The sequence below is a fragment of the Camelus bactrianus genome, chromosome 2, assembly GCF_048773025.1.
Source record: "Camelus bactrianus isolate YW-2024 breed Bactrian camel chromosome 2, ASM4877302v1, whole genome shotgun sequence".
Taxonomy (NCBI): Eukaryota; Metazoa; Chordata; class Mammalia; order Artiodactyla; family Camelidae; genus Camelus; species Camelus bactrianus.
This window is the reverse complement of record NC_133540.1, coordinates 135,269,621-135,296,383: the sequence shown is the minus strand read 5'-3', so window position 1 is coordinate 135,296,383 and position 26,763 is coordinate 135,269,621. Positions and strand designations below refer to the sequence as shown.

Sequence of the window (26,763 nt, the reverse complement as noted above, 5' to 3'; positions counted from 1 at the left end):
TGGTCATGGTCAAAGTCAGGGCACGGCACTGCAGCAAACTTTCCAAAGAGCACTTCTCCAAAGGCACATGTGGACAAGTGTCTGATTCCACTGTCAGAGTAGGAAAAAAATGGCCTTTTGACAGAAAAAAGGCACTTTGTCTTCTTGAACTTCTAGGGGTCAGTGAAAGAGATAACCTGGAAAAACTAATAGCATTGCAAGGTGCTTCTTACATAGGTACATCCATGAGCCTTTGAAACCCTTTGTAAAGGCCTAATTAGGGGAAAACAAGGAGTACCACGAGAAGCTGATGGGCTCCAGAGGCCCAGGGTAAGTATGCTTGGATGTGAGAGTTTGGGCATTTGCACAACCACATAGCAATTCTAGTGAGCCAGCCTGGGCCCTGCTAGCTGCTCCTTGCAAAAGACATCCACCCATCCATCCATCCATCCACCCATCCACCTATCTACCCATCTGTCCATCCATCTACCTTTCCAGCCAATAAGCTGTCTATCCATCCACCCATCCATTCTACCATGACAAGGATTTAACAGGGAGGCATGTATGTACTGATATAGGTTGAATTGTGTCCCCCCAAATTCATGTTGAAGTGCTAACCCCTAGGACCTCAGAATGTGGCCTTATTTGGAAATAGGGTCATTGCAGGTGTAATTAGTTAAGATGAGTCATAACTAATGGCCCCAAGTCCAGAGGGATCGGCGTCCTTCTACAAACGGGAAATTTAGACCCAAACAAGCAAAGAAGGGAATGACATGTGAAGACGAAGCAGAGATCAGGGCGGTGCACCTGCAAGCTGAGGATGGCCGTCCACCGCCAGAGTGAGGGACGGGCCTGAGACACAGGCTCCCTCACAGCCTCAGAAGGAACCAGCCCTGCTGACGCCTTCTGGCCTCCAGAACTGAGACGATTTCTGTGGTTTGCCTCCTCCCCGGCCCCAGTTTGTAGTGCTTTGTTACAGGAGCCCTAACACACACGAGATGGCATGAGTCTGACAGCCAGGCTGCCAGGGGGTCTCAGCACAAGACACTCTGGGCAGCAAATATGCTAATTTCTTATGAACAGACCAGGTCTTCCTGCTTCCTTGCCCCTCCAGCCATTGCCAAGGCTTTCTTCTCGTGGTTTTAATGAATGACACCGTGTCCCAGGGAAGACCGCCTCTCCTCCAGTGGGAGGAGCGCAGCGGGAGGCAGGGAGGGGAAACCCCACTCCCTGATGGGTCGCTCACATGAGTCCCCACCCCGGCAGCCAGCTCAGGCGCCCAGAGGGGACAGGGCGAGGGGACTGGGACCAGGAGGGCAGGCATGACCAGGAAATGACCTGCTAGTAATCTCAGCCTTCCTCCTGGTGGTGACGCGGGACCAAGCTTCAGCACTGGGCCCTGGGCAGGGTCTCACTCCCCTCAGCTCCACAGGCAGGGGCCTGGGGTCCCCCCCGGCCCCACCCACTAAAACTCCCATGTGATGTGAGTTTGAGGGGGGGTGACTGTACGTGTGTGAGTGGGCGGGTGCACGTGTGCAGGTGCGTGTGGGTGTGTGTTTGCATGTGAGAGTGTCAGAGAGTGCGTGTCTGTGCACGCCTGTGTGAGCACACACCCAGCGCGGTGGTGACGCCCCCTCCCCCCTGAGAGCGTCTACACAGACCGCAGGTGCCAGAGAGTAAACACTTCTCCCCCAAAGGCCGGAGCGGAGACGACGGGGCACAAAAGGGCAGCCCAGTGCCACCTCATGCGTGTTTCTGCCCCAACAGGCCCTGCTTTCACCTCCTCTGAGGCCCAGCTCCGACCTCGGGGCACACATTCCAGCCCAGCCTACACATGACCCCGACAGGGCCCAGACCTGGCTCCGCACTGGTTTCCAAGCCCACTTCTAGAACACGCTGTGCTGGAGCTTGTGTTTTCAGAAGGTCTAATTTACTTCCGTATTGTCTGGGCATTCCTTTAAAAATGAATCCTTTCCCTTTTTAGTTTTAAATGAAAAGGCTTTTAAGTGAAATCCCAGGTGTGTCACACGTTAGAGAGGCCGTCGCTGTGGGAAAACAACCCGTCAGGCCGCACCGCCCACTTGCCCAGGAGGAGCCGGGCTGCCAGCCAACTCCTCCCCACAGACAGCGTGGCCTCGCGGGCGCCCATCGTTCTGGGGCGGGGAGGGCAGCCGGGCCTTGTGCCCTAGCTCTGCACCACCTGGGTCCCCCACCAGCCCCCTGAGAGGCCCAGGGAAGGGGCCTGGTCCTCACTGGTAGGTCACCACGACCAGGGGGTGGGGGCCAGGACGGTCAGAGTCACGTACATGGGGTGGGGACGGAGGGGCACACGTGGGCATGGGGACAAGTGAGACATCAGAGGGCACGCACTCGGGCTCCCGTGACCACGGGAACAGCAGCGGTCTCCGTGTGCCACGCTGGCGCACACCGAGGTCACCATCCCTCGAGGGACAGGAGGTGCAGGGGGAGCCGAGTCCTGGCACCACCGCTGACCAGCTGTGTGCCCTTGGGCAGATCGCTCCCTGCCTCCAGCCTCATCATTTTCTTCTCTAAAGTGGGAGTCGTTACACCCACCTGGCAAGAACAAGGGGACATACCTGGCCTGTGACAAATGCACGTGAGCTGCAGTGCTTCCTCGCTGGACCCACTAGGCCAGAGAATCAAGCAGACAGAGCGGTGAGTCCACAGCCCGAGTAACACAGCTTCTTAGCAAGGCACCGTCGCGCCCAGATCCATGCTGCGGGGTCCCGTGGCGCTCGTGGTGTGGCCCACCCCTGCCCTCCCCTCCCTGGAGCTCTGCGGCTGCCTGTTCCCACCACGAGGTCAGCAGGACCTCCGGGGCGTCCCAGGGAAGCTGGAGGACTGCAGTTTGGTTCCACAGACTGTACGTGAACAGGAGCCTGACAACCAGCTCAGCCGTGCCTCTAGTCGAGCAGCGTCACCACTGCCGTCCCATGAGCTGCAAGCACCCTTCCTGTTTTCCCTTGCCCGATTCTGCCCCAGCCCACAGGCTCCTGACCGGCCCAGGCCCGTCAGGGAATGGTGGGGAGCCAGAGGCAACTATCATGTAATCAGAATCCCACCAACACCTATGCCAGCTGCGGGCAGTCACCGGGCAGCAGGGAGGGCTTCCTGGGGGAGGCAGCACAGCCTGGCAAGAGGTGTGGCCCTCCCTGTCTGTAAGTCCATGAAGACCCCAGCCACCCTGCACACTGGGCCCATGGGCCCTAGGACCCCGCCTCCTGGCACCTGCTGCCTGCAGGGTTTTGACCTGGTTCTGCTGCCCATGACCTCGGTGGGGCCAGGCCTCTCACTGCTCCCCACCCTCGTCTTCCCGCCATCTTGTTGGTGCAGGTTTGTCAACTCCACACATTCCCCGTTGCCTGTCTGTCCCTGGGTGGGCGCATTTCTGGCGACTCTGGCCTCAGGGCCCACTTCCCCACAAGAGCTGCTGGTCCCAGCACCTGAGAAATGCCTGCCTCCCTCTCCAGCCGTGGCCCCAGGGCTGCTCCCAGGAAAACCACCCAGGAGACTGGAAGAGGACCTGGCTCGGACAAGGACATTGAAGTCAGGTGAGCACCTGCTACAGGACTGGGGGTGGGGGGACATGAGGCCCTGAGCTGGGTGCTTGGGGACACAGGGTACCAGCAGCACCTACCCTCGAGGGGCCCTGGGCTAGGGGTGGGGAGGAGAACGTGTTTACTTGCTGTAAAATGGGAAACAGGGTCCTGCGGAGGACACACCGTGGGGTGGGATGGTGGTGCTGGCGTCTGTCTCGTGCTGTGTGGTCTGTAACACAGGGCTACTTACAGCCTCCTCGACAGGCTGGTGGTGCAAGTTGTGAGGCTGGGGTCAGGTAGTGGCCTCAGGGCCACAGGCTCCCACCACTGCCTCCTCCAAGAAGCCAGCCCCAGAAGGTCAGGCACAGGCAGGGCCAACCCCAGGAGTGGCAAGGGCCTAACCTAGGTGGATCAGTGGGCACGCTCGCCAAAGGCCCCACGGTGACCGCCGGGGCTGTGTTCCGGGCACCCAGAAGCCCACGGACTCGGGGATTGGATTTCCTGGGACTCTCCAGTCATCACGGAGATCCAGAGGGAACACACCGCCTGGGACACTTGTAGGGGACAGCCAGGAAGCGGCAGCCAGCCCCTCGTCACCAGGGACACTGCAGAGAGCGGAGGGGCCGAAGAAATTCCGGGAACTCAAGGCTTTCCCAGACAGGGGGGACCACAGCAGACACCCTGCCCAGTGCCGACCACCTCACTGGGCCGCCCTGGCCCCACAGCTGACTGAAGGCTCCACCGGAGCCACACCCCCCGTCCCAGGCCACAGGCTGTGATCAGTGGGGGAAGGGCGTCTGGGCTGGTCCCCCTGGGGTCTGGAGGGAGGGAGAGCTGGCAGCTCCCAGGTCTGTCTCGCCCTGAGTGACCCCACGCCCGGTGACCCCCCCCCCAGAGGTGAGTCTGTGAAACAAGGGGCAGCTCCCCCTCCAGGGCTGGTGCCGTGAGACTGGCTGCTGCAGGCCCAGCAGGCGGCCCCCCGCATTGCCACGGCGACCCCTCCACAGGTCCCACGGCTGACCTGGTGGGTCCTGTGTGGCCCTGGCACATCTGCCCTGTCCAGCTCTGTCCACTTACAAGGCTACAACATCGTCACTGACGGCCTGGAGACATCCCTCAAAGCCAGAGAGCTCCAGGGGGCAGGGGCACAGCAGGGCTGGGGAGGGCCCCGAAGCAGCTGCTGACAGCCTGGCTCCTCCAGAATGCCTCACCTCTGCCTCCCAGCTCACTGCCCTCGCCCTGGGTGCTCCCTGGCCCCACACCGCCCCCTCGAGGCCTGGCAAGAACCCGTCCTCCCTCCCCTCAGCCAGGGAGCTGTGCGGGGTGGGGGCCACGGGCTGGCTCCTCCGAGGACACAGCCGGCCCCGGGCCCCGCACGAGGCCCAACATCAGTGGTGGCCCTGGTTACGCTACGGGAACCCAGGCTTCACACTGCGGCTTCTTAGTGCAGGTGCGATGCGCGGGCCCTCCAGACAGTCAGGAGGTGCAGGTGAGCAAGGGCACGCGGTGTGTTTTTCTGAACTCGGGTAGTTGTCACAAGAGCAGAAGGGACCCTTGTCACCATTCTGCTTTGTACCTTATGGACTTTCTGAGCGTTTGCTGCTTTTAAAAGCTCTCTGGGCAGAAGGCTCCACAGCTGACCAGTCAAAGCAGCAGGCGAACTTGGCCAGGACAGGCCCTGGTCCTCCCGCTGCGCACACCCAGCAACGCAGTCACACTTGGCCGTGGCCTCCGTGAGGGCAGGAGCACAAGCTTTGCTTCCGGGAAGTGGCTGTTCAGACAGGCACTCTCCTGGTCCCATGGGGTGGAGGAAAATGACCCCCAGAGGGTGCAGCCTGCGCCCCCCCCACCATCTCCACACGTCCGAGGAGGGGTCAGTGCTTACCCAGCATGCTCCACTCCCGCTCAGAGCCCAGCCCCACCCCCAGACTGTGCAGCCCCGGATGCCCAAAGGAGCAGGGAGTTGGGCAGGAAGTGGACAGACAGGCCCAGGGGGCTACAGCCCTGCTCCAGGACCTGTGGGGAGGAGACATCAAACGGCTGTGCCCTGAGGCTCAGCGCTGCAGGCCTGTACTCTGCTAGCTCCCTTCTCCTGGAGCCGCCCCCAGCGGGTGGCCCCTGCACCACAGATGTCACACCTTCCACACATCGGTTAGGGTCAAGGACATGGACCCTGCTTGAGGGGGGCCAGCCACATCTGGGTCTTGGGTGCTGGGCTGGGAGGTTACCAGCATGTCTTAGTGAGTCCCAGTGGACCCCCTCTGGCTCCCAGGATTTCCTTCTGAGGCCAGCTGCCCTGAGGTCCTTGGCATCCCTCATTTCCTCCCAAACTAGAGCAAGTGCGCACTGCAAAGCATGAGGCGCGAGGGGGGCTCTGGGATGGGACCCCTGGTCCTGCCAGTGCCCCCACATCTGGGGTTGGACAGATGGGAGGGGTCACCCCCAGCCAAGGGGCTCTGAGTCTCTGTTTTGAATCTCTGAAGCAGGGGTGACAATGAAAACACAGCCACGGGACTCAGTGAGGCCGCTTGAGCAGAGCTCCCCATGGGCTTCACCCAAGGCAGCCAGTGGGACTGCACTATGGTGACCGGGTGTGGCAGGGTGGGGGGGTGTCACGGCAGAGAGGGGCACTATGGTGACCGGGTGTGGCAGGGTGGGGGGGTGTCACGGCAGAGAGGGAGGGGCAGTAACCCAGGCAGCATACAAGGGGAGTGCAGAGAGCATCTGGAAAGCGGGGTGCTGGCAGGGATGAGAGGAGCCATCTGTTGGGGAGGGGCCAGGTCAAGGGCCCAGGGCCCAAGAGACAAAGGGAGCGGGGGGGGGGGGGGCCCTGCAGAGTTCTGAGCAGAGGACCATGTGCACCCACAGTTTGGTATCACCCTGTGTGAGGATGGACCACGGAAATAAACTCTTCACTCACTGAATAAGACATGGGTAATTGAACAAACATGTATCTAGTAAAGCAACTGAAATTGTAGCTAAAAATCTTTCCATAAAGTAAACTCCGTGGCTTCACTGGTGAGTTCTATTTAAGGCAGAAGTGATACCAATTCTACACAAAATCTTCTGGAAAACTGAAGAAGTGGGAAAGCCCCCCAGCTCGTCGGAGAACCTCAGCGTCACTCTGACACCCGCACCCGGAAAGAGCACTACAGGAAGAGTGCTGCCCAGCACTCCTCACAGTCAGGGGTTAAGTCCTTAACAAAACCTTAGCAAATTAAAGCCAACAGTGTATAAAAAAGGATAATGCCTAATGACCAAGTAAGGCGCATCCCAGAAATTCAAGACTGGCTTCACATTTGAATATCAATCAATGTGATTTATCACATTGACGGACTAAAAAATTTAAACTATGTGACCACTCCGAAAGATACAAAGACACTGAGAAAATCCAGGAAACTGGGAATAGAAGAGAACTTCCTGGACCTGATGAAGGGCATCCATGGAGACCCTACAGCCAACAGGACACTTACAGGGAGATCAGGGACAGGCAAAAGTGTCCTGGGTCCATTCCTTTCTTCAGCATTGTACTGGAGGTCCTCCCCAGCACAAAAGTGCAAGGAAAAGTAAAGACATCTAATTAGAAAGGAGACGTAAAACTGGCTTATTCACAGATGACAACGTCCTCTGTGTAGAAAAGCTGATGAAATCTTCATTAAAACTACCACATCTAAAAAAGGGAGTTCAGCAAAGTTGTAGGAGAAAAGATCAATATACAAAAATTTTAAAAAATCAGTTATATCTCTCTATGTTAGCAATGAACAATCACAAGCTGAAATCACAAACAATACCATTTACAATAGCATCAAAATATAAAATACTTAGGAATAAATCTGATAAAGATGTGCAAGGTCTCAACAATACAAATTATAAAATTTTGCTGAGAGAAATTAAAGACCTAAATAAATGGAGAAATACGCTGTGGTCATGAATTTGAAGACTCAATATTATTGAGGTGTTAATTCTTACCGTTAATCTATAGATTAAACACAACTGCAGGCAAAGTAGGCTTTTTTTCCCCTTTAGTAGAAATTGACAACCTGGTTCTAAAATTCATAAAATACAAAGGACCCAGAATAGACAAAACAACTCTGAGAAAGAAGAACAAAGGTGTAGATTTATACGGTACCTAACTTTAAGGCTCCTTATAAAGCTACCACAATCAAGACAATGCGATACTGGTGTCAATATAGACAAACAGATCAATGCAACAGACTAGTGAGTCCAGAAATATATGGCTAACTGATTTCTGACAAAGGAGCAAAGGCAATTCAGTGGGAAAAAGATAGTCTTTTTTCCACAAATGATGCTGGAATAATTGACATCCTTATGCAAAACAAAATAAAACTTTGATCCATACCTCACATCATATACAAATTAACTCACAATGAATCATAGACCTAAATGAAAAACCTAAAACTATAAAACGCCTAGAAGAAAACAGGAAAAACCACTGTAGCTTTAGGTTATGAAAATAATTCTCAGATATGACACTAAAATCACAATCCATGAAAAAAACTGATAAATTGGACTTCATCAAAATTAAGAAATTTTGTTCTTCAAATGTTACTGTTAGAATGAAAAGACAAGCCACAGACTGGGAGAAAAGACCTCAAATCGTAAATGCAGTAACAGTTTTGTACACAGTATAAATAAAGAACTCTCAAAACTAAATAAGGAAACAGCCCAATTAAGAGAAACAGCAAAAGTTCTGAACAGACACTTCACCAAAGAACACAGGCCGACGGCAGATGAGCACATGGAAAGATGGTCAACGTCACGAGCCCTTAAGGAAAGACACATTAAAACTGCAAGGAGCGGGGAGGGTATCGCTCACGTGGAAGAGCACGTGCTTAGCATGCACAGGGTCCCGGGTTCAATCCCCAGGACCACCTCTAAGAGTAAATAAATAATAACGCACAAATAAACCTAATTACCAACCCCCCCCCCAAAACGTCACACCATCAGAACAGCTGAAAAGGCTGCGACGCGCGAGGCTGCGGGAGGCGGGCGCCCTCACACGCTGCAGTCCGCTGTATGGCAGCCCTACTGCGGTCAAGCTGTTTGAAGCAACGTAAAAGCAGCAGACGGGCGTCGCCGCTGTGCGCACAGCCTCCTGCTGTGATGCCGGCCTTCCTCCCAGACACCCTCCACCCCTGCCCTGCAGAGCTCTCTCGGATCCCCTGCCCCAGCTTCCCCTTCTTCCCCCTCATCCCCTTGGCCCCTGCTGGGCCCGCCACCTGGGGCACACGCCTTGCACTCGGGTCCCAGCGGAGGCGCTCACTAAGGGGGCTGCCCCACACCCACCCAGCCCACCCTGGCTTCTGCGTCAGGTTTAGCTTCTTCCTGGCATGGCGAGAGGCTGGGGGGAGAGTGGCAAGAGGACTCCAGCGGCCAGGGGTGGGGGAGCAGGGGGCAGTGAGAGATGTCCAGGGCACGGCGTGGGTGCCAGGCTCGGGGGAGAAGATGGGAACTAGCGTCCTTAAGGCCGGCGCTGGGTGGGGCCGTGAGGGTGGGCTGGGCCGAGGAGAGCAGGGCCAGGAGGGGCCGTCCTGGGTGCTGGGGCCCAGTGTCTGGTCAGCCTGCAGTCACTGCCTCCAACGGGCCAGGCCACAGCTGGGCTGTTCCCACTCTCTGCAGCAGCTCACCTGGCTGTGAGCAAGGATTCCACCTGCTAGGGAGGCCCGGCTACGAGGAGGGCAGCACTCCTCCCAGGACCCCCAAGAACCCAGCCCAGCCCCCTGACCCAGGCTGGCACTTGGTACTTGACTGTCTCAGCCCACGTGAGCCCGCACAGCCCCGTGACCTGTGAACAGCTGACGTGATGACAGTCACTATGTCTAATCTGCCTTTCAGGAGTCTAATTAATTCCAAGTTCTCTATTTTTAAATCACTCAATCACTCTTGTCTTTCCTCCCAGGGGCATGTTGTGGTGGGAGACATCGGTGCTATGTCTGTGGCAGGGACACCTGCCATGGGGACGCTGGCTGCAGCAGCCAGGCCTGTGCCTGGTACCTGGCCCCAGAGCGGCTCTGGCAGAAACAGCAGTGAAGTGCACGCCCCAATGGGGAGGAAACTGGGTGCTAGTGGGTTACACAGCCGCCAGAGAGAGGTCAGGGTTAGACCAAGCCCCACCCTGTCACCCTCTCCCGAAGGTGGTCCCCCATGGAGCCCCAGACATGGGGCAGATAGGACCAGACAAGGGCCCCTCTGAGTCTCGGCTGGCTGAGTGGTCAGTTGGTGGGGGCATGCTTTGGCTCACATCCCCTTACCCTCGAGGGGGCCAGCTCAGGATGGCCCCCCAGCACTCCCAGCCCTGACAGCCAGCACCAGAGGCCATGGTGGTTGATCACGAGCTGGAAAAGGAAGCATGTCCTTCCAGACCCTGGAGGCTGGTGGGCAGGGTGGCCCTGGGGCACCAGTGAGGCCCCACTCAGGGCAGGGGCTGCCCCAGGACATCGAGCAGCCAGCCCTTGACTCAACCGGCTGGAGGGAAAGTTGGTTCAGTGATGCGTGGACAGAGCAGGTCAGGAGTGCAGCCCGTTGCCACTGGGAAGGCTTCCAAGTGACAGAGGACTTCCCTCTCACCAGATGCTTGAGGAAGCTCAGGAGAGCTACGTCCTGCCCCTCCCCAAGCTGCAGGCACCCCATGGTGCAGCCTGGAGGAACCCCAGCAGGATCTCAGACAGCTCCCTCCAAACAGGGAAGAAAAGCGGCCGTGGGGGCCCAGGGGAGCTGGAGCCTCACTCCGGGGAACACGGTGCAGTCTGCTCTCTGCAGCCACAGCCGCTCAGGGCTGGATCCCGGGCATTCCCGGGCCCGGGGTCCCGACCCGGGCAAAGGGCAGAGGAGCCACAGCAAGGAGGAAGGTGCTCCCTGGAGGAGGAGCCAGGTGGGCAAGAAGCCAAGTCAGGGGAAAGCAGAGGCTAGAGACATGGGACAGGATCCCGCTGCACTGTCTGGAACTACCCCGTCCAGTTTTCACAGTGCCCGTGGGCAGTAAGGAAGTGGACGTGAGACCAGGAGCAGTGAGACCCAGTGACATGACGGGGAGGTGAGGTCAGGCCTGACAACAGAGTAACAGGGACCCGGCGAGGAACAGCCTTGCGCAGCAGCAGTGATGACAGTGAGCAATGAGGACAGGTGACAACGGTGAGGGAGGCGTGGAGTAAAAACCACCCCAAGGAAGTAGCATGTGGGCACAGCACAGGCCCCCGAGTTAGGGCAGACGCTCGGAAGCCCATGCCCAGGATAGCCCTTCCAGATTCCTATCATTCTCCCCAAAACAATAGCCAGGGAGGTCCACTGAGCACATGAGGGGGAGGCAGGGACACCCCCAGCCAGACTCCCAAATGCAGCCGCAGAGCTGAGAACGCAGGGCAGGCCAGGCCTTCTGGGAGGCACACGAGGTGATGGTTTCTAAGGCGGCCCCAGCCAGAGCCTGGGGCAAGCCCGCCGGAGTCAGGATGGCGTCAGCCCCCGACCGCCTCACTCCCTCTGATGGGTGGAGACAGTCTCACAGGGCAAGGCAGCCTGGACCCCTGAAAACGGGCTCATACCTCACTACGCAGCAGGGGGATGCAGCATTAACGGGGAAAGGCAACCTTGGGACACCAGCTTGAGGCCCAGGGAACAGCCCCTGGGCTTGGGGCGAGGAGGGACAGAGCCACAAACCAACCGGAGGAAAAGGGAAAGCAGAGAACCCAAATTCCACAAAACAAAATTAAAGACACCCACCAATCAAAAGGCATCAATAAATAAAACCAAAGGGCAAATAACAAACTGGGAAAAGCTACCTGCAACCGACACTCCAGACAGAAGGGACGTTTCCACGTCAGTGAGAAAGACACGAAAACCCCACCAGAAAACAGAGAAAGGACGGGAAGAGCCACCTTGCGGAAGGACGCAGGCAGCAGACGTGGCGGGCAGCGCCCCGGGACATCCCTCATCGGAGAAACGCAAACCGCACAGCCAATTCCACTTGCCTCTCAGGTCAGGGCAGCCAGAGCTGGGGTGGGGGGCCCCGCTGAGGAAGACGGGGTGACTCCACTCCTAAGGGTGGGCTCCAAAAAATCATCCAAGAGGCAGATACAGAACCGTAAGGGCGAGGGAACACATGGCTAATCGGACATGGAAAAAGTGTGGAAAAGGGAAAAGGTAGAACAAATGAGCGTACGTCCTCAGGACAGACAGAAGTCTACGGGAGTTGTGTTTTTAATGGATTTTGCGGATAAATGATCCAAAAATAACATTCAGTGAGAAAAACTGTAAAACTGCTCATGGGACTTGGAATGGTTTTGCTTTCTTTCTCTCTTTTTCATTTTTCTGTGAGCTTCTGCAGTGGACGGGCCACAACTATAACTAAAGGAAAGAGTCCGTGTTATTTTTTCAAGCAAGCGGAAGGTTGGACACACCCTTTAGTAAAATGTCCACAGAAAGGACGAAGCCGACCTGAGACAGGGCGAGTTTCCGTCTCCTGGACAAGAGAGCAATTCAGGGGCCTCGAGAGTGTGGAAGTTTCTGATGATGAGGTGAGTCCAGACGGTGAACAGCACGCTTCTAAAAGATGCCAACTTTCCCCCCAAAAAGATTAATCTTCGAGCATTGAAAAGGTAAGAAAGAAGGCGATAAAAAGAAAAGAGCTGAAGGACACTTGGTTCTGGAACATTCTGCCCAGGACTCTGCCGGGGTGACATGTCCCCACCTTGGGCAACAGTATTGCTGGAACAGCCTGTGTGCAGCGGGCTGACGGCAGGGTCTGGCAGAGTCGCGGTGGGCGGGGAGGCGCTTCTCCCGGCTGGGCCCTTGCTCCGGGCCCCACCTCCTGCCCTGTGTCTGTCCTTCCGGCAGCCCTGGCCCTCACCTGCAGGCGGTACGATGCTCAAGTGGGAGATTCGGCTCTGGGTGTCCTCAGGGACCTTGGCCCCACAAGCAGATCCTTAGTCACAACTCCCTGCATGGTGCCCAGCCCGATGGTGACACAGAGGTCTGAGCTGCACCTGCCTGACTCACACTTCTGGACAGAAATTCACGAGCGCAGGGCCACACCTGCAAGTCACTCCTCCATGCAGCACATCGCAGGCGCCACAGGGGCCCCTGATGGACAGGCAGGCCTCATGGTCAAATCAGGACGACAGCTCTTCACAACCGAGTGATGACCAAGTGCACTGCCACAGAGCAGATGGGCTCTTGCTTGGGCAGAAGGTCAAGGGCGACACCAGCCCTCCCAGGCACTTGGAGCCAAGGGGGGCACCAGCCTCTCCTGGGCTCCGGCTCTTCCTCCGCCAAAGGGAAGGCGGCCACCTGCACCTGACACCGGCCCGGCTGTTTCCGCAGGAAAAGCCGCCAGAGGTGCTGCCAAGACCGCCAACCAATGCCAGGAATCGCGCCATCTGAGTTCTGGGGAACTTTCTGCCTGTGTAAGGCTGGTCTTCGTGTCTGTTTCAATCATATGGCTTTGTCCCCTCTGTGTTCATGTTCGATCACACTCCAAGAGGTCGGGCCACCTCTGCCTTCTTTCTGGGTGTGTCTCTGGCACCTTGCTCAGCACCCGGGAACCCGCATGTACTGTGAATGAATGAATGAATGAACGAACGAACAGGGCTCCTGATACACGTGCTGCCAGCGGAGGGGACAGGCGCCATCTGCTGACCTATTCCCAGCTGCTCCTGGTACAGTACTGGGCCCCAGACGCCGCTGTCCACGGTCCTGGCCCGAAGGCATGGCTGCCCTGATCACCCGGCCAAGTGCCACATCCTTCCTTCCTCAGACCCTCAGCGCTTCCTGGAGACCACCTTCCTGGAGGTTGGGAGTGTCTCCCAAGGCCTCCGGGTGTGGCCCGAGGGCCCTTTCCTCTTCTCAGCTCAGCTCAGCGTTTGTGTTAAGCCAGAGGAGGCCTGGGCAGCTGCTGACATGATGTGAACAAGCAGTGTCCACGGGGGGGCGTGTCGGGAAAGCAGGAGGCGATTCCAGACAAAGTAGGGAGGTGTCCCCCGGCTGTCACCTGGACAAAGAGTGAGAAGGGGGGACAGGTCAAAAACCGGAAAAATGCACGTAACCTGTCAGAGAATTTGTGATGGCCTCATATCAGCCTTGCAGAAAGATGATTCACTTACCAGTCACCTCTGGGCCGCTGGGTCAGATGTCCTGAGGAAGAAAGCCGCCCCTTAGAACTTGTTCCACTGCACTTGGCTGATGCCACTCGGCTTGCACCTAGAACAATGGCCTCGTCGAGAACGGCCGTTCGTGGCGGCGCTGTCTGCCAAGGCAGGACTGGAAACAGCCCCGAGGCCAGCGGCAGGGCCTGACTGCACAGCGGTCCAGCCACACAGTGGGCTCCCACGCGGCCAAAAGTGACAATGGGGGCATCTGTAGAAACTATGCGGACAGGCCTTCAGGCTGAAGTCAGGAAAGCGAGGCAGAGAAGAGAGTCTGCAGGATGAGCCCCCTGCCGGGGACGGGAGGGAGCACACGTGGGGGGGGTCCACACGGACGGGAGGGAGCACGCGTCGGGGGGGTCCACACAGGGAACGGGAGGGAGCACGCGTCGGGGGGGGGTCCACACAGGGACGGGAGGGAGCACACGTCAGGGGGGTCCACACTCTTGCTTCTATTTTTAAAACTGAAGGATAAACTGGAAGCAACTTGAAAACTGTCACTCTAGGGGAGGGGCGTTTGGGGGGAAGGGACAGATTTCTCCGGGTGCATCTTGTTTTGCACGTTTTGCTGGGAACCATGCAAACATTTCACATAATTATAAAAATAAATGCAAATGGCAATCTCTATACATCTTATGCCAAATGGAACAAATTAACCTACTGTGGGCAAAATCTGGGGCACGACCCACAGAGAGAATGGTTTGAAGTGAGTTGGAAGCAGTCGCTTGGCTGTATACTCCAGTGGGACACGTCCAAAGGTCAAAAGAGTCCAAAGGTAAAAGAGCTGTTGAAACAATCTTAGACAACAAGTGCCATGAGGGTGTGCAGCACCTGGAAGCCTGCGCATGACCGGGGAGAGAAAACCACGGGGGAGCAGACAGCTCCCCAGAAAAGTGCACACAGAGGCACCGTGTGATGCGCCAGTCCCACTCCCAGACAGACCCCCAAGGGATGGAAAACCCATGACCACACAGAAACTTGTACAGATGTGAGCAGATGTGCACAGCGGCACTCCCATGATGACGGAAAGTGGAAACCACGCACACGCTCATCAGCCCATGCGCAAAACGGGGTCCCTCCACACCGTGGACTCTTACTCAGCCAGCACCTGATAGACGTGGGTGAGCCCTGAAAACGTGATGCTCAGCGAAAGAAGCCAGACACAAAGCGTCCCACAGCGAGAGACCCTGTTTGTCGGAAATGTCCAGCGCAGGCAAGTCCAAGGAGCCAGAAAGCAGATTAGCGGTTCCAGGGGCTAGGGAGTGACTCCAGGTCCCACCCAGGAAAGGCTGCGCAGGGCCTCAGAGCTCAGCAGGTGAAGGGCAGCCCCGACACCCACGGGGCCCCGGCCAGCCTCCTACACACGCTGCCCGGAGGACCTGGCCGGGGAGCAGGCAGCGGCTACACAGCCTTGTGGATCCCAGAGACCCCTTCCCCCAGGTGTGGAGCCCCCTTCCCCAGCCCCACCCTGCTGACTACCCCTCTGCCCAGCTCCCATGGCTCCGGCAGGGGCCCTGTCCAGCCTCCAGGTGGAGCCCCTCCCCTCCCCAACCTCCCACGTCCTGCCGGACACAGCTGAAGCCAGGATGGGAGCCTGCAGGCGGGGTTGGGTGAGAGGACAGCACAACACCCGCGTGCGTCCCCAAGGCTGGGCCCCGCCCCCTTTCCTGATGTCCAGGACAGGGGCACGTGGGGGTGCTGGGTCGATGCTGGTTGAATCTGCTTCACCCAGGGTGAGCCCAGGGCATGGGGAGCAGGGAAGGAAGAGCAGCCCTGAGTCTGAGACGCGGAGGTGCCGGGGTCCCGCAGAGCCCCCGCCCGCCCTGCCTGCTATGCTGCCTTGGCAGGGAGAAGAGGGCGTCGCCTGGCTGCGCTGCCCGGGAAGCTGCCTGAGTGGCTCTCGGGCTCCCACCAGGGCCCCCAGGGCGGCACGCCCAGGGCTGAGGGTCTGTGCAGCTGACTGCGGCCCACGTGAGCAGCCACGCGGGTCAGGTGGGCGCCATGGCCCAGTCCACACACGCCGTCACACTATGGTGGCGAGAGGGAGTGAACCGAGGGCTGGGCACCATGCCCACCCACCTGAAATGTGCCCGCAATGCCAGAAACAGGGCGGCAGGGCCCCTGGGGACACCTCTCCATTGGAAGCGGCAACTGGGCCCAGGAGGCCTGACAAGCTGCAGACGAGAGGAGGACTCCTCTTACCTGGAGCCCGGCAGGTGCCGGGGCTCCTCCTCGGCTGCCCCTCCCAGTCGACTCTCCTCCCCAGGCACCGAGGGCCGCAGGCACTCAGCCTCGTTCTGCTGCTCGTCACCATCGCCCACTCCGGGCAGCCGGTCTGCTGCGTCCACCTGGGGCTCTGAGGGGTGTGCCAGGCACTTGTTGGAAGTAGGGGCTTTGGGATCCTGCCTGTTAGGGGCGTCTTCTGATGGCAGGGGGGCTGGGGTGCCCGTGGGCAAGGCCTCTGGGGCAGGCCGGGCCTCCAACAGCCCCGCAGCCGAGTCCTTGGCACTGGCCTTGGCCAAGCCGACGTAGGAGGAGCTGATGACGCTGCCTGAGCTGCCCTTGCCCCGCAGGCTCTCGGCCGCGTCCTCCCTGCTGCCCCCGCAGCCCCCGCAGCACACGCAGGAATTCAGGAGGCAGGTGGTGGCCGTGGTGCTGAGTTTGTGGGAGCCAGCCTCCGTCCCCTCGGCCCTGGGCTCTGAGGGGGAGACGCTCTTTCCAGGGGCTTCTGAGTTGGCAGGGACAGAGTCCGAGGAGGTGGATGACTTGGGATTGAAGATGACCGTGGCCGAGAGCTTCATGCCCCCTGTCCGGTGGGCGATCAGCTCGGCCGTCTCGGCCTCATCCACACTCACCTCCCAGCTATCCAGGTGTGGCTGGGAGTCCAGGCAGCTGCAGAGGTTGGGGCCCACTGCCCACGTTCTGTCACCCTCGATGTTGTCGCTCAGGTCCCCCTCCGCAGCAGCGGGCTTGCTGCCCCCCAGCTCTTTGCTCCCTCCGGCCTGCCCTCTCTGCTGGGGGTCAGCCCTGGCACTGCCCGCCCACCCAGATGGGCTGCCCGGGGCCTCTGCCGCCCCTTCCACGTCGTCCATGAAGAACACCCTCCCCTCCTCCTCGTCGCTGCCCGGCGGCCGCGCGCCGCCCGGGGACGCCTGCCCGCAGGGGCTGCCTGCGGCGCCTGGCCCATGTGCAGGGGACTGGCCGGCACTGGGCGGGGAGAGGAGGGAGGACATCTCGTCCCCGGCCTTGTGCACCATGCGGCTGAGCTGCTCCAGCTCCTGGTCATCGTATTGCATGGAGCAGGCCAGATCCGCCTCTGCGTTTTTGGCCTTGGCTGAGAGTGGCTCCTCCGGGGCCAGGGGCGCGGGGAAGGTGGGCGCCAGGGCAGGGGGCACCTGGGTTTCTGCCCTGATGGGGAACTCCACGTCTTGAGAAATGCAGAGGTTCCGTTCCAGCGTGTGAAGCTCCTCCTCTGTCAGGGTCTGCAGCAAATCCCTACACGGGTCAAGACAGAAAACAAGACTGTAGGTCCCAAAGGCCACACAAGACCCCCCACAGTGGGCTCGGCCCCAGGTGAGAAGCAACAAGGCATCCAGCGCTTGCAGTGTGATTAACCTCACTCAGCACCTGCTTCGTCCATTACAGAAAGAGGCGTGTCCCTAGGGGTCCCCGGGCCACGCGTGGGGTCGGGAAGACAGCAGATTGGGGTGGCTGACTGTGATTCTAGGATGGGCTCTTGCTACAAATGAGATCCTAAAACCTCTTTTTTCCTTTCCTTTAAATGGAGGCACCGGGGATTGAATGCAGGACGCCGTGCGTGCTAAGAAGCATGTACTCTGCCACTGAGCTATTTTCCTTTTCCTTTTTCTTTCTTTTTTGAGATTCTGAAACCTCTTGCTGAAAACAGGAAAAACCCTGATTCTTAGGGATTTGATGATTGCAGTAATAAAAAGTTTTAGGAGTGAAAAAAATACATGTTAGTTTACATACAGATTTCCATCCTTTGGTCCAACAAATATTAGCGGGCACTGTCTGTGCCAGGCACTGGCTGATACACAGGAAGAGGGCAGGTGTGGCCCCTGCCCGTGGGGGTCACATAAGAAGATGCAGATGATAAACAGATATTTATGAGTGAAGACTAAATGACAGTAGTGGCAATGGCAGCAAAGGACAGTGCCTGCCGGAAGGAAGGCACAGCAGGGCGCCCAGCTTAGTCTGGAGACTTCCTGGAGGAGGGGGCATTGAGCCAGATGTCCGAGATGGAGTGAATTTAATGACAAGGACTGGGATGAGCCTAAAGCAGGTCCTCTAGGCCGATGCACACTGTTCCCTGCTGGGAAAAGCTCAGGCTGGCCTGAGGACTGAGTGCCCGGTTAAATGCTCCCGCACAGCCGTGACTCTCCACACGCTGAGCACACCCACGCAGACATGACCAGATGGAGAAACAGAGCGCTGACCCGGGTCCCAGGCGCCCTCTCGTCCCTTTGTGGTCACCCCGCCACCGCAACCACCCTGACAATCTCTAGATGGACGGGAATTTGCAATCTGTGCTCTTTTGAGGCATGTGGTTTGCCAATATCATAGTCGTGGAGTTGCCAAAGGAAACATTGGACATCCAGTTCCACTAGAATAACAAACAGCAAATGCGCTTAAGTGCACAAATCCTTTTTAGAGTAAGTGCTGACACTCACACGGTATTACCGTTTATCTGAAATCCAAATTTAATTGCACATTCTGCTGTTTTGCTCTGTTAGCTCTGGCAACCCTGTCTGGTGAGATTCACGGTAGCTGTAGATCATTCAGTCTCACGGTGGAAACACACCCAATTTATCTCTGAATCCTTTCTCTGCCTGATGGGCCCTGGCTGCCGGGACCACAGCTGTGAGCACCTCTCCTGGGGAACGTGGGTGTGTATCTGCAAGTGCACATGCTGAGTGTCGGCGAGAGGCGTGTCCCCACTGAGATCCCCAGTGTTCGCTGACAGTTCTGCCTCTCTGCGCCGGGTGGGCACTTGGTCTTTTCCACGTCGCCCCTTCCTGTGTGTGTGCAGGGGCACTCGCTGTGGTTTGACATGGCTTTGGCCTGCTTGCTCAGGGAGTCCGCACCGGCTCCTATGCTCAATGGCCCTGGCAGAGCATCTCTGCGAGGTGCTGGTTCAAGACTTCTGCCCACTTTTTTTGTTGGGTTATCTGCCTTTCTCTTGCAGATGGGTAGGAGTTCTGTATACACTTTGGATTTGAGCTGTCAGTTGGATGTGGTCTCCAATCCTGTGGCTTGCCTTTTCACGCTCCTCACTGTGTCTTGTGACAAACTAAAGCTTTTCATTTTAACAAAGTTCAAGGCGTCACATTTTTTCCTTACGGTTTGTGCTTTTGTCCCTGTTTAAGAAACCTCTGCCTAAGCCAAGGTCATAAGGATGCACTCGAGCTTTCCCTCTGAAAGTGCTGGTTCACTTCGCACATTCGTGTCTGCAATCTGTCTAGAACTGGTGTTTTCTATGACTGTGTTAAGGATCCAGACACATTTTCCCCTCATATGGATACTTTTTGATTCAGCCATTCATTGAGAAAACCAACCACTCTCCGCTGTTCTGTATTTTCACCTTTGCTGTGAGTCAGGGAAGCGCGTGTGCGACGGTCTGCTTCCAGACCCCCAGTCTGCTGGATGCTCAGCGCTCACCTCTGCCAGTGCGACTGCGGCTTTATGACAGGAAGCGTGTCCAGCAGTGTCCGCTGTGTATGAAGCACACTCAGAGAAGCGCGCACACACGTTCACCAGTTTGGCCACACCAGCCTTGCTCGTGACAGCCACCCCGAGGCCGTCGAGCGTAGAACAGATCAGTAACATCCTCCTGTGTCCTTCTGCTTCAGCGATCTTCTCCTTGGCTCATCCAGGTCCGTGGTGTTTCTACATGAGTTTTAGACTTAGTTTGTCAATTCCAGGAGAAAGAAAGAAAAGAAGCCTCCTGGGATTTTGACTGAGGCTGCTTTGAATTCACAGGTTCTCAGATTAATGAGAATAGCTGGTGTCTTTTCAATTTTCAGCTCTACACTCCCTGAAAATGGAATAGCTATTTATGTAGGTCTTTAAATTTTTATGTCAAAAACACTTTGTAACTTTCAGCGGAGGTCTTCGACACCCTCAGGTCTATGCGTTAGTAACTGATGCTTACTGACATCATTACAGACGATATTTAAATCTTTCACTTGATAAAATACATATAACATAAAACTGACGGACTTAGCTATTTTTAAGTGACAGTTCAGTGGTATTAAATACATTCACATTGCTGTGCAGACATCACCACCATCCCTCCCTGTAACTCTCTCATCTTCTAAGACTAACACTTTGAACCCCTTAAACAGTAACTCCCAGCCTCTCCTCCCTCCAGCCCCGGCAACCACCGTTGTGCCTTCTGCGCCTGTGGCTCTGAAGACTCCAGGGGCCTCGTGCAACTGGAATCATACATTATTTGTCTCTTTGTGACCAGCTTGTTTCACTTAGCACGTCCTCAAAGCCCACCCATGTCATAGCAGGTGTCAGAATCTCCTTCCTTTTTAAGGCTGGGTAATATGCATTGCATGGATGGTCCATGCTTTGCCTGCCCATTCACCTGCCATGGTGATGTCCATGTCTCACAGCTACTGTGAATGACGTTGCTATGAATGTGGGTTACAAGTATCTCTTCAAGGTACTGCCTTCAGTTCTTTTGGGTATAAACCCAGAAGGGGGATTTCTAGATCACCTGGCAGTTCTGTTTTCAATTTTTTGAGGAACCCCCATACTGCTTTCCACAGCAGCCTGCACCATTTTCCATCCTCACCAACAGTGCACGAAAGTGCCAACTTCCCCACGTCCTCTCCACACTTGCTGTTTCCATTTCTTTGACAGCACCACCCTCATGGGCGTGAGGGGCTATCTCGCTATGGTTTGATTTGCACTTCCCTGACCGTGATGTTGAGCATCTTTTCGTGTACCTGTTGGCCATTTGTACATCTTCTCTGGAGAAATGTCTGTTCAAGTTCTTTGCCCATTTGAATCAGATTCTTTTAGTTGCTGAGTATTAGGAGCTCTCTCTATATTCTAGATATTAATTCCTTATCATATATATGACATGCAAATATTTTCTCCCATTCTATGCATTGCCTTCTTACTCTTGTTGATACTGCCTTTTGATGCACAGAATTCCGAAATTTTCACAAAGTCCAATTTGTCTGATTCTTATTCTGTTACCTGTGACTTTGGTGTTGTGTCCAAGAAACCACTGCCGAAAGCAATGTCATAAATCTTTTGTCCCATGTTTTCTTGTAAGAGTTTTGTAGTTTTAGCTTACATTTAGGTCCCCGATTCTTTTGTGAGTTGATTTTCTTACATGATGTTAGATAAGGGCCCAGCTTCACGTGTGTGCACACGTGTGTCATCTTTTATCAGATTAAGGAAACTCCCTTCTATCTCTAATTTGCTAAGAGATGTTTTCATCATAAAATAGGTGTTACATTTTTCAAACTCTTTTTCTGTAACTTTCAAAATGATTTGGTTTTTCTTCCTTTTTAAGAAATTAATACAGCAAAACACTGAGTTTAGTTTCAAATGCTAAACTACACCACGTATAATGGAAGCCGCACGAGACACGGCAGCGGCTGTTCCGCGCCGTCCAGGTTCACTTATGCCCACACCAGGTGCTTAAGTCTCTCCCGAACTCCCACATTTCCACCTCAGACTTTTCCCCTCTGTTGGAAGAACTCCAATTAGTTGTGTTTTTTTTTTTTTAATGTGTGGGCTGCTGCTAACAAATTTTCTTCAGCTTTCTGAATAGTTTTCTGAAGAATCGTGTTTCTGAATAATTCATTATTTCACCTTCATTTCTGAAGGATTTTTGGTGGTTATAACTATTCTCAGGAGCAGCATTTAAAATACAGATCATTTCGTTGCCTTTTGGCCTCCGTGGCTTTTGAGAAGACAGTCGTCAACCCTACATTCTTTTCAAAGTAACATGTTCCTCCCCTCGGCTGTGTCTAGGATTCTTTTCTTCCTTTTCAGCAACTTCACTGTGATACACCTGTCGCGTTTTGTGTTCATCTTGTTTGTAGTTTTCTTGTGCCTCCGAATCTGTGGGCAAAGTTTTTTTCTTCAATTTTGGACAACTCTTGGCCATTAGTCCTCTGAATAATATTTCTACTCGTTTCCTCTACTCCTTCCTCCTGATTCCAGTTGTGGACGTTAGACTTTTCGGAATGTCACATGGGTCTCTTGCTCTGGGCTCTTCCCTTGCCTGTGTTCCCAGCGCCTTGGTCCTCCCTAAGCCACCCTGGTTTCACGGCGTCTCCTGTAAGATGGGCCATGTCCGTCTGGCAGGGCCACAGAGAAGTTTCTGTGAGAAACTGTGAAGAGGGCCCAGTGTCCGGGCCACCAGCCAGGGCGGCTGCCATCTCGTGACTGCCTGTCGGTGTGAAGGTCTTACTGCCTCCAGCCAAGAGCAAAGAACCTGTCCCATGGGGAAGGAGAGATGTGGGGGTTAAAGGGAGCTCCAGACAGTACAGACCAAAGACAGAGACCAAGGTTCCAGCAGCGCTGACGTGAACAGAAGAAACTCTAGGGCTGTTGGTGAACAAAAGTCAAGAATTAGCTTCACACAGAAGCCAGAGGTTTCCCACTCTCCAGAGCTCCGCCCTGAGGAACCACCCTGCTCTTGAGGTATCCAGTGAAGGCAAGCAAGACCGGCTTTGTCCAGCGAGGTCACTGCCGCCCCACAGGACTAGGTGTAACCCCCAACCCCAGAAGGAAGGGGGCTCAGGGGCAAACGCCGCCCCCCCACCTGATTTTCCGCAGCAACATGTGGAAAGGCCGGAACAGCTCAGACATATCCTCTGCCTTGCGGTCCAGGTTCAGGGGTCCGTCCGCGTAGACCACGAGGCCACTGCATTCAAGACACAAATCCAGCCTATTGTCAGGCCCTGCGGCTGCGTGGCCAGCCCAGACCACACCCCGGACACTGTGCTCAGCTCCCGCACATGCTTCCCCTCTGAGATCAAACCTTAAATAAGTTTAGAAAAAAAGCAATGAAAATTATTACCCAGATCTTTCCCCTCGTTTGAAGTTGACTAGCTTATGTTCATTTGAGGGATCATAAAATAACTGTAAAAACAGATCTGCACACTTCACTGCTATAATCAGATAAAACCATCATAAAGACTTGTTACTAACATCCACCTCCTTGAAAATGAAAAACCTGGATTTGCGTTTGACACAAATTTAACACAAATGCAAAGGTTTGTGAGAACTGGACCTGAAACCATCTACTCCAAAAGGGAAACAGGACTTGGCGGGGAGGGCCGAGGTCCTGCCCAGGGACTGAGGGCAGCCCTGCCTGGCCCTCCCACCAGTGTGGAGCCCTGAGCCCAGGGCCTGTGGGTCGGGGTCCGGTGGGAACGCTGCACAGACAGGGTGAGACTCTCCAGAGCGTGCTCTGCAGGCTGCCCTCCAGCCTCCCATGGGCTCCCAGAGCCTGACCTCCCTTGCCCTGTCTACATACCTGAAGTCCAGTGCCGCCCTGAGGTCTGGACAGGTCAGTCTGGGATGCACTTTCTGCTCTAAGTGGTGCAGAGCAGGGTTCAGAAAAGGTGGCCCAGCTTCCCAAGGGGGTAGCCAGTGTAGACAGAGACAAGCAGAGACGCGGGCTGAGCCCCGCCAGCAGAGCCTAGACGCGGGGAGGTGCGATGGTGCTGTGGAGGGGGTAGCAACCAGGCTGCGTGGGGTCCCTGAGGACATGACTGGTCCACCCTGAGGGGCCAGTCAGGTAAGGGCTGGGAAGTAAGCACGGGGTCTAGAGATGTCATTTTGTTTCTTTGTTCCTTTAAACAAACTGTCTTAAGATAAACCCTTAAAAGTAAAACTAGCTTGTCAGTTTGAACCTCATGGAGACTCACTTCCCCGCTGTGTCCCCAGTGTCCCCGCCAGCTGCAGGGACATGAGGGCTGTGCTGGGCGGAGGGCCAGGGCACAGGGGTGCAGGGAGTGGGGACCAGGGCTCAGGGCTGCAGAGCTCCCAGGCTGCCTGTGGACTCCTGCATGGCCAAGGCCTGGCCTCCTCCTGGCCTCCAGCTCCACACGGCCCTCTCCCCACTCCTGCCAATTCCTCAGGCCTCAGTTTACCACTGCAGACAGGCCTCCCACAATGGCCACAGAACCCAGCATTTTCTGTTTTGTTTTGTCATAAGGCAAAAAGTGGGCTCCAATGTCAGCCTGTGGGCTGTGGTGGGTTCTGCCACCTCAGGCCTCTTGTAGCCTCAGTGTCCCCACCCAAGCTGGTAAATGTCACATGGTCGCTTCATTAATATTTTATTACCAGGCCGGAGGGGTGGGGGTCCTGGAGGCAGTGCGGGAGGGGTTGGAGCAGAGGCTCTGCCCTCACCTACCCCTACTGAGTGCTCCCTGAGTGTCACCTGAGGGTCCCAGGACACCCACATCACAAAGACAGCATCCTGCAAGGGTGCTGCCCCAGGAACGTGGCTGGAGGGCCCTCATTTCCACACAAGCGCCTGGGGCCTCCCGTTCTCACTCCAGCTGTGGAGCTGCTTTGGCCCCTCTGCACACACTGCCCGCTGCCCAAGCATCCACTGCCTGCTGGGCTCCCACCTCTGCTGCCAGAGTTCTGCTCTGGGGCCCTGGGGAGCCTCTCCACCGTGCCTCCAGTTCCCGTCCACCCCTGCCTGTATGCCGGTGTCCAGAACACTCCATGGCAACTGCCTGTCTTACCTGCCTTACGCCTCCCCTTTGGGCACCACAGTGCCCCTGGGGACAGGCCCAGGGAGGCGCTCAGTGCATGCTGGCTGAGTGAACACAGGAAGGGGTGAGTCCGGGGGCCTCTGCCTGCCCAGCCCAGGGCACAGAGTGGCTTCTGTGGACGACGAGGAACAAGACTGGGAGCTGTTGGTGGCGGGACTGTGGGTCCTGCAGGGACCTGGTGAGCAGCCCTGAAGGGGGCTGCTGGCTCCAGAACCAGCTGCTTACAAGCCAGTTCTCCCCTCTCCTTCTGGAAGGAGAGGGAGTTGTGGTTAAGCCTGGCACTCCTCAGATCCTCAGACCCACAGCCTGGCTCCAAGGTGGAACTGACTGGCCTCTCTGATGGCTGCCATGAAGCCCTTCCCGACTCTGGGCTCCCACCATGCAGCCGACCCCACCGTGCCTGCTCCCCCCAACTTCAACTTCAAACCCAGCCTCCCTTCCCTGTGACTCAGAGCTTCCCCTCATGCCCCGGGGGGTCCCTCAGCTCTGCTTCCAGGCCCCTCTGCAGCCTGAGCCAGAGAGGCCCCCATGCAGTGCCCTCAGGAGGGGCCACACGGGACAAAGTTGCTGCCCCCGGGCCCTCCCTGCTCTCCCAGGACAAGGGTCCAAGTTCGGATGTCAGAGGGCAACGTGAGGCCAGCAGACAGCGCAGCGACCCCGCTCAGGGAGCCAGCTCGGTGAGAAGGGCGAGGCTGAGAGCAGGCCCTGAGGCCGCCCAGGCTCGGGCCACCGGCACTGGGGAGGCCGATAAAAGAGCCGAACACACACAAGGGACTCAAGTATGAGAACCCAGAAGCACGGCGCTGGGCTGTTTGACACCCTCATCTTTATCTTAGCACAGGCGTGCTGCCAAAAGTCTCTGGGCCTCTCCTGAGGCTTAGAATAGGCTCTCTCTACGATGACGTAAACTGTTGAGAGGTTCCGGAAAGGCCGCCATGGCTGAGCGCCCTCCCAAGACCACGGTCAAGACTTCCCAGACGGAAGGCAGCTCTGGGGGCCCAGTGAGGCCAGGAGAGCGAGGTGGCGGGGGGAGTGGTGCTATCCGGGTCCCCAAGCCCAAGAGCAGCCACAGGCGTGGTGGGGGGCCGACCCTGCGTGTCCAGAGGGGCCATTCAGGCTTCTCAGAAATCCTGGGAACGGGCAGCCCCCACCCCTCCTGCCCTTCTTCACCCAAGTCCTTTCTGTGTTTCACAAGCATTTAAATCTCTGGAGTCTCAGGGCGGTGCAAGACACTTCTGACCAGGCCCAGGGTGGCCCCCCTGCTCACTCCCCCACTCCTCCTGCACACACCTTGTCCACGTGCAGCCCCTCTGTCCAGAAGCTGGCCCCGTCCCGCTGCACAGCCACAGCCTCCACCATTCCTGCTGCAGCACCCCCGCTTCCCAAAGGAAGCACTCACCCTCAGTGAGCTCCCTTGGGGCAGCTGCACCTGAACCCACCCTGGCCCCCATGGCCACCCCAGGTTCTCCAGGCCAGTTCACTGCCGTTCACACCTGCAATCGGCCCCTGCCCCCCGCTCTCTGCCCAGCTCCACACCTGCACACCCGCTGCCCCTGCGGCCCATGCTCACCAGCCCCACCCTCCCCACCTGGCCGGGGGGAAGGTGCCATCTGTCTGGGAGTCAGGGCATGGCTGAGCAGCAGTGGACGAAGCCCAACCCTTGGGCTCCGACCTTGGCTCATTCAGCACATGCCCATGCCCTCCCTCAGTGTGTCTGAGACTGGACCTCACGTGCTGCCCCGACCTCTTTGAGGCCAAAGACCCAGAGGCCCAGACTGGAGCTCTGCTGCTCTCACCAGACACTCCCACGCCCATCAGCCAGATCGGCTGCACCCTACCTGCCCTTCACGCAGTCTTCACCTCCCAGCCGGCCCACAGATTAGCCAGATAAGCCCATCACATCGTCCAGCAGACCAGGGGCACCGCACCCTCTTGTTCCTACAAAGCCGGCTCCCGCAGCCCCGCTGGGTCGCCCTCTTCCCCGCCTGGAGCCCTGGGCCCTCCCCCAGGGCTGCTGAGCGCACCTCTCCGGCACCAGGTGTTGGGTGTTTGGCTGTCTTGTGCCATGTAACCTGGGGGAGCCCTCCCTCAGTGGGGGCAAAGGGGAGACACTCAGAACACCTGGCTCCTCATTCACTGGGACGACAGCAGGACTGCCCGGTGGCTGCCCTGGGGTGGCTAAGCAGTCGCCTGTCGGAGGGTGTAAATGCCACTTCCCACCACCCGGCCCTGGTGGTCCTGCCAGGTTTCTGCAGAATGAAAGTCCAGGCAGGAGGGACACTC

The 26,763-nt window shown here is 56.8% G+C and overlaps 1 protein-coding gene and 1 long non-coding RNA gene across 5 annotated transcripts in view; one reads left to right on the top strand and one right to left on the bottom strand.

Annotated features, from left to right (window-relative positions):
* The window catches only part of ZFYVE28 (zinc finger FYVE-type containing 28), an 88,711-nt gene that overhangs the window by 14,923 nt on the left and 47,025 nt on the right, over positions 1–26,763 (bottom strand). For 2 of the 4 annotated variants that reach the window (XM_074351775.1, XM_074351786.1), the window contains 2 exons: positions 22,512–22,613; positions 15,899–17,191 (listed from right to left, as the gene is read on the bottom strand). In XM_074351775.1, the coding sequence (XP_074207876.1) occupies positions 15,899–17,191; positions 22,512–22,613 (1,395 nt within the window). Of the gene's footprint in view, positions 1–11,735; positions 13,543–13,654; positions 13,752–15,898; positions 17,192–22,511; positions 22,614–23,228; positions 26,751–26,763 lie in introns of those variants that run through there. The other 2 variants (XR_012501849.1, XM_074351780.1) reach the window with 2 other exon arrangements.
* Positions 510–11,604, top strand: LOC123618131 (uncharacterized). Its single transcript, XR_012501851.1, has 3 exons — positions 510–2,234; positions 2,535–2,655; positions 3,334–11,604. It is a non-coding gene; the product is annotated as an uncharacterized LOC123618131 (long non-coding RNA).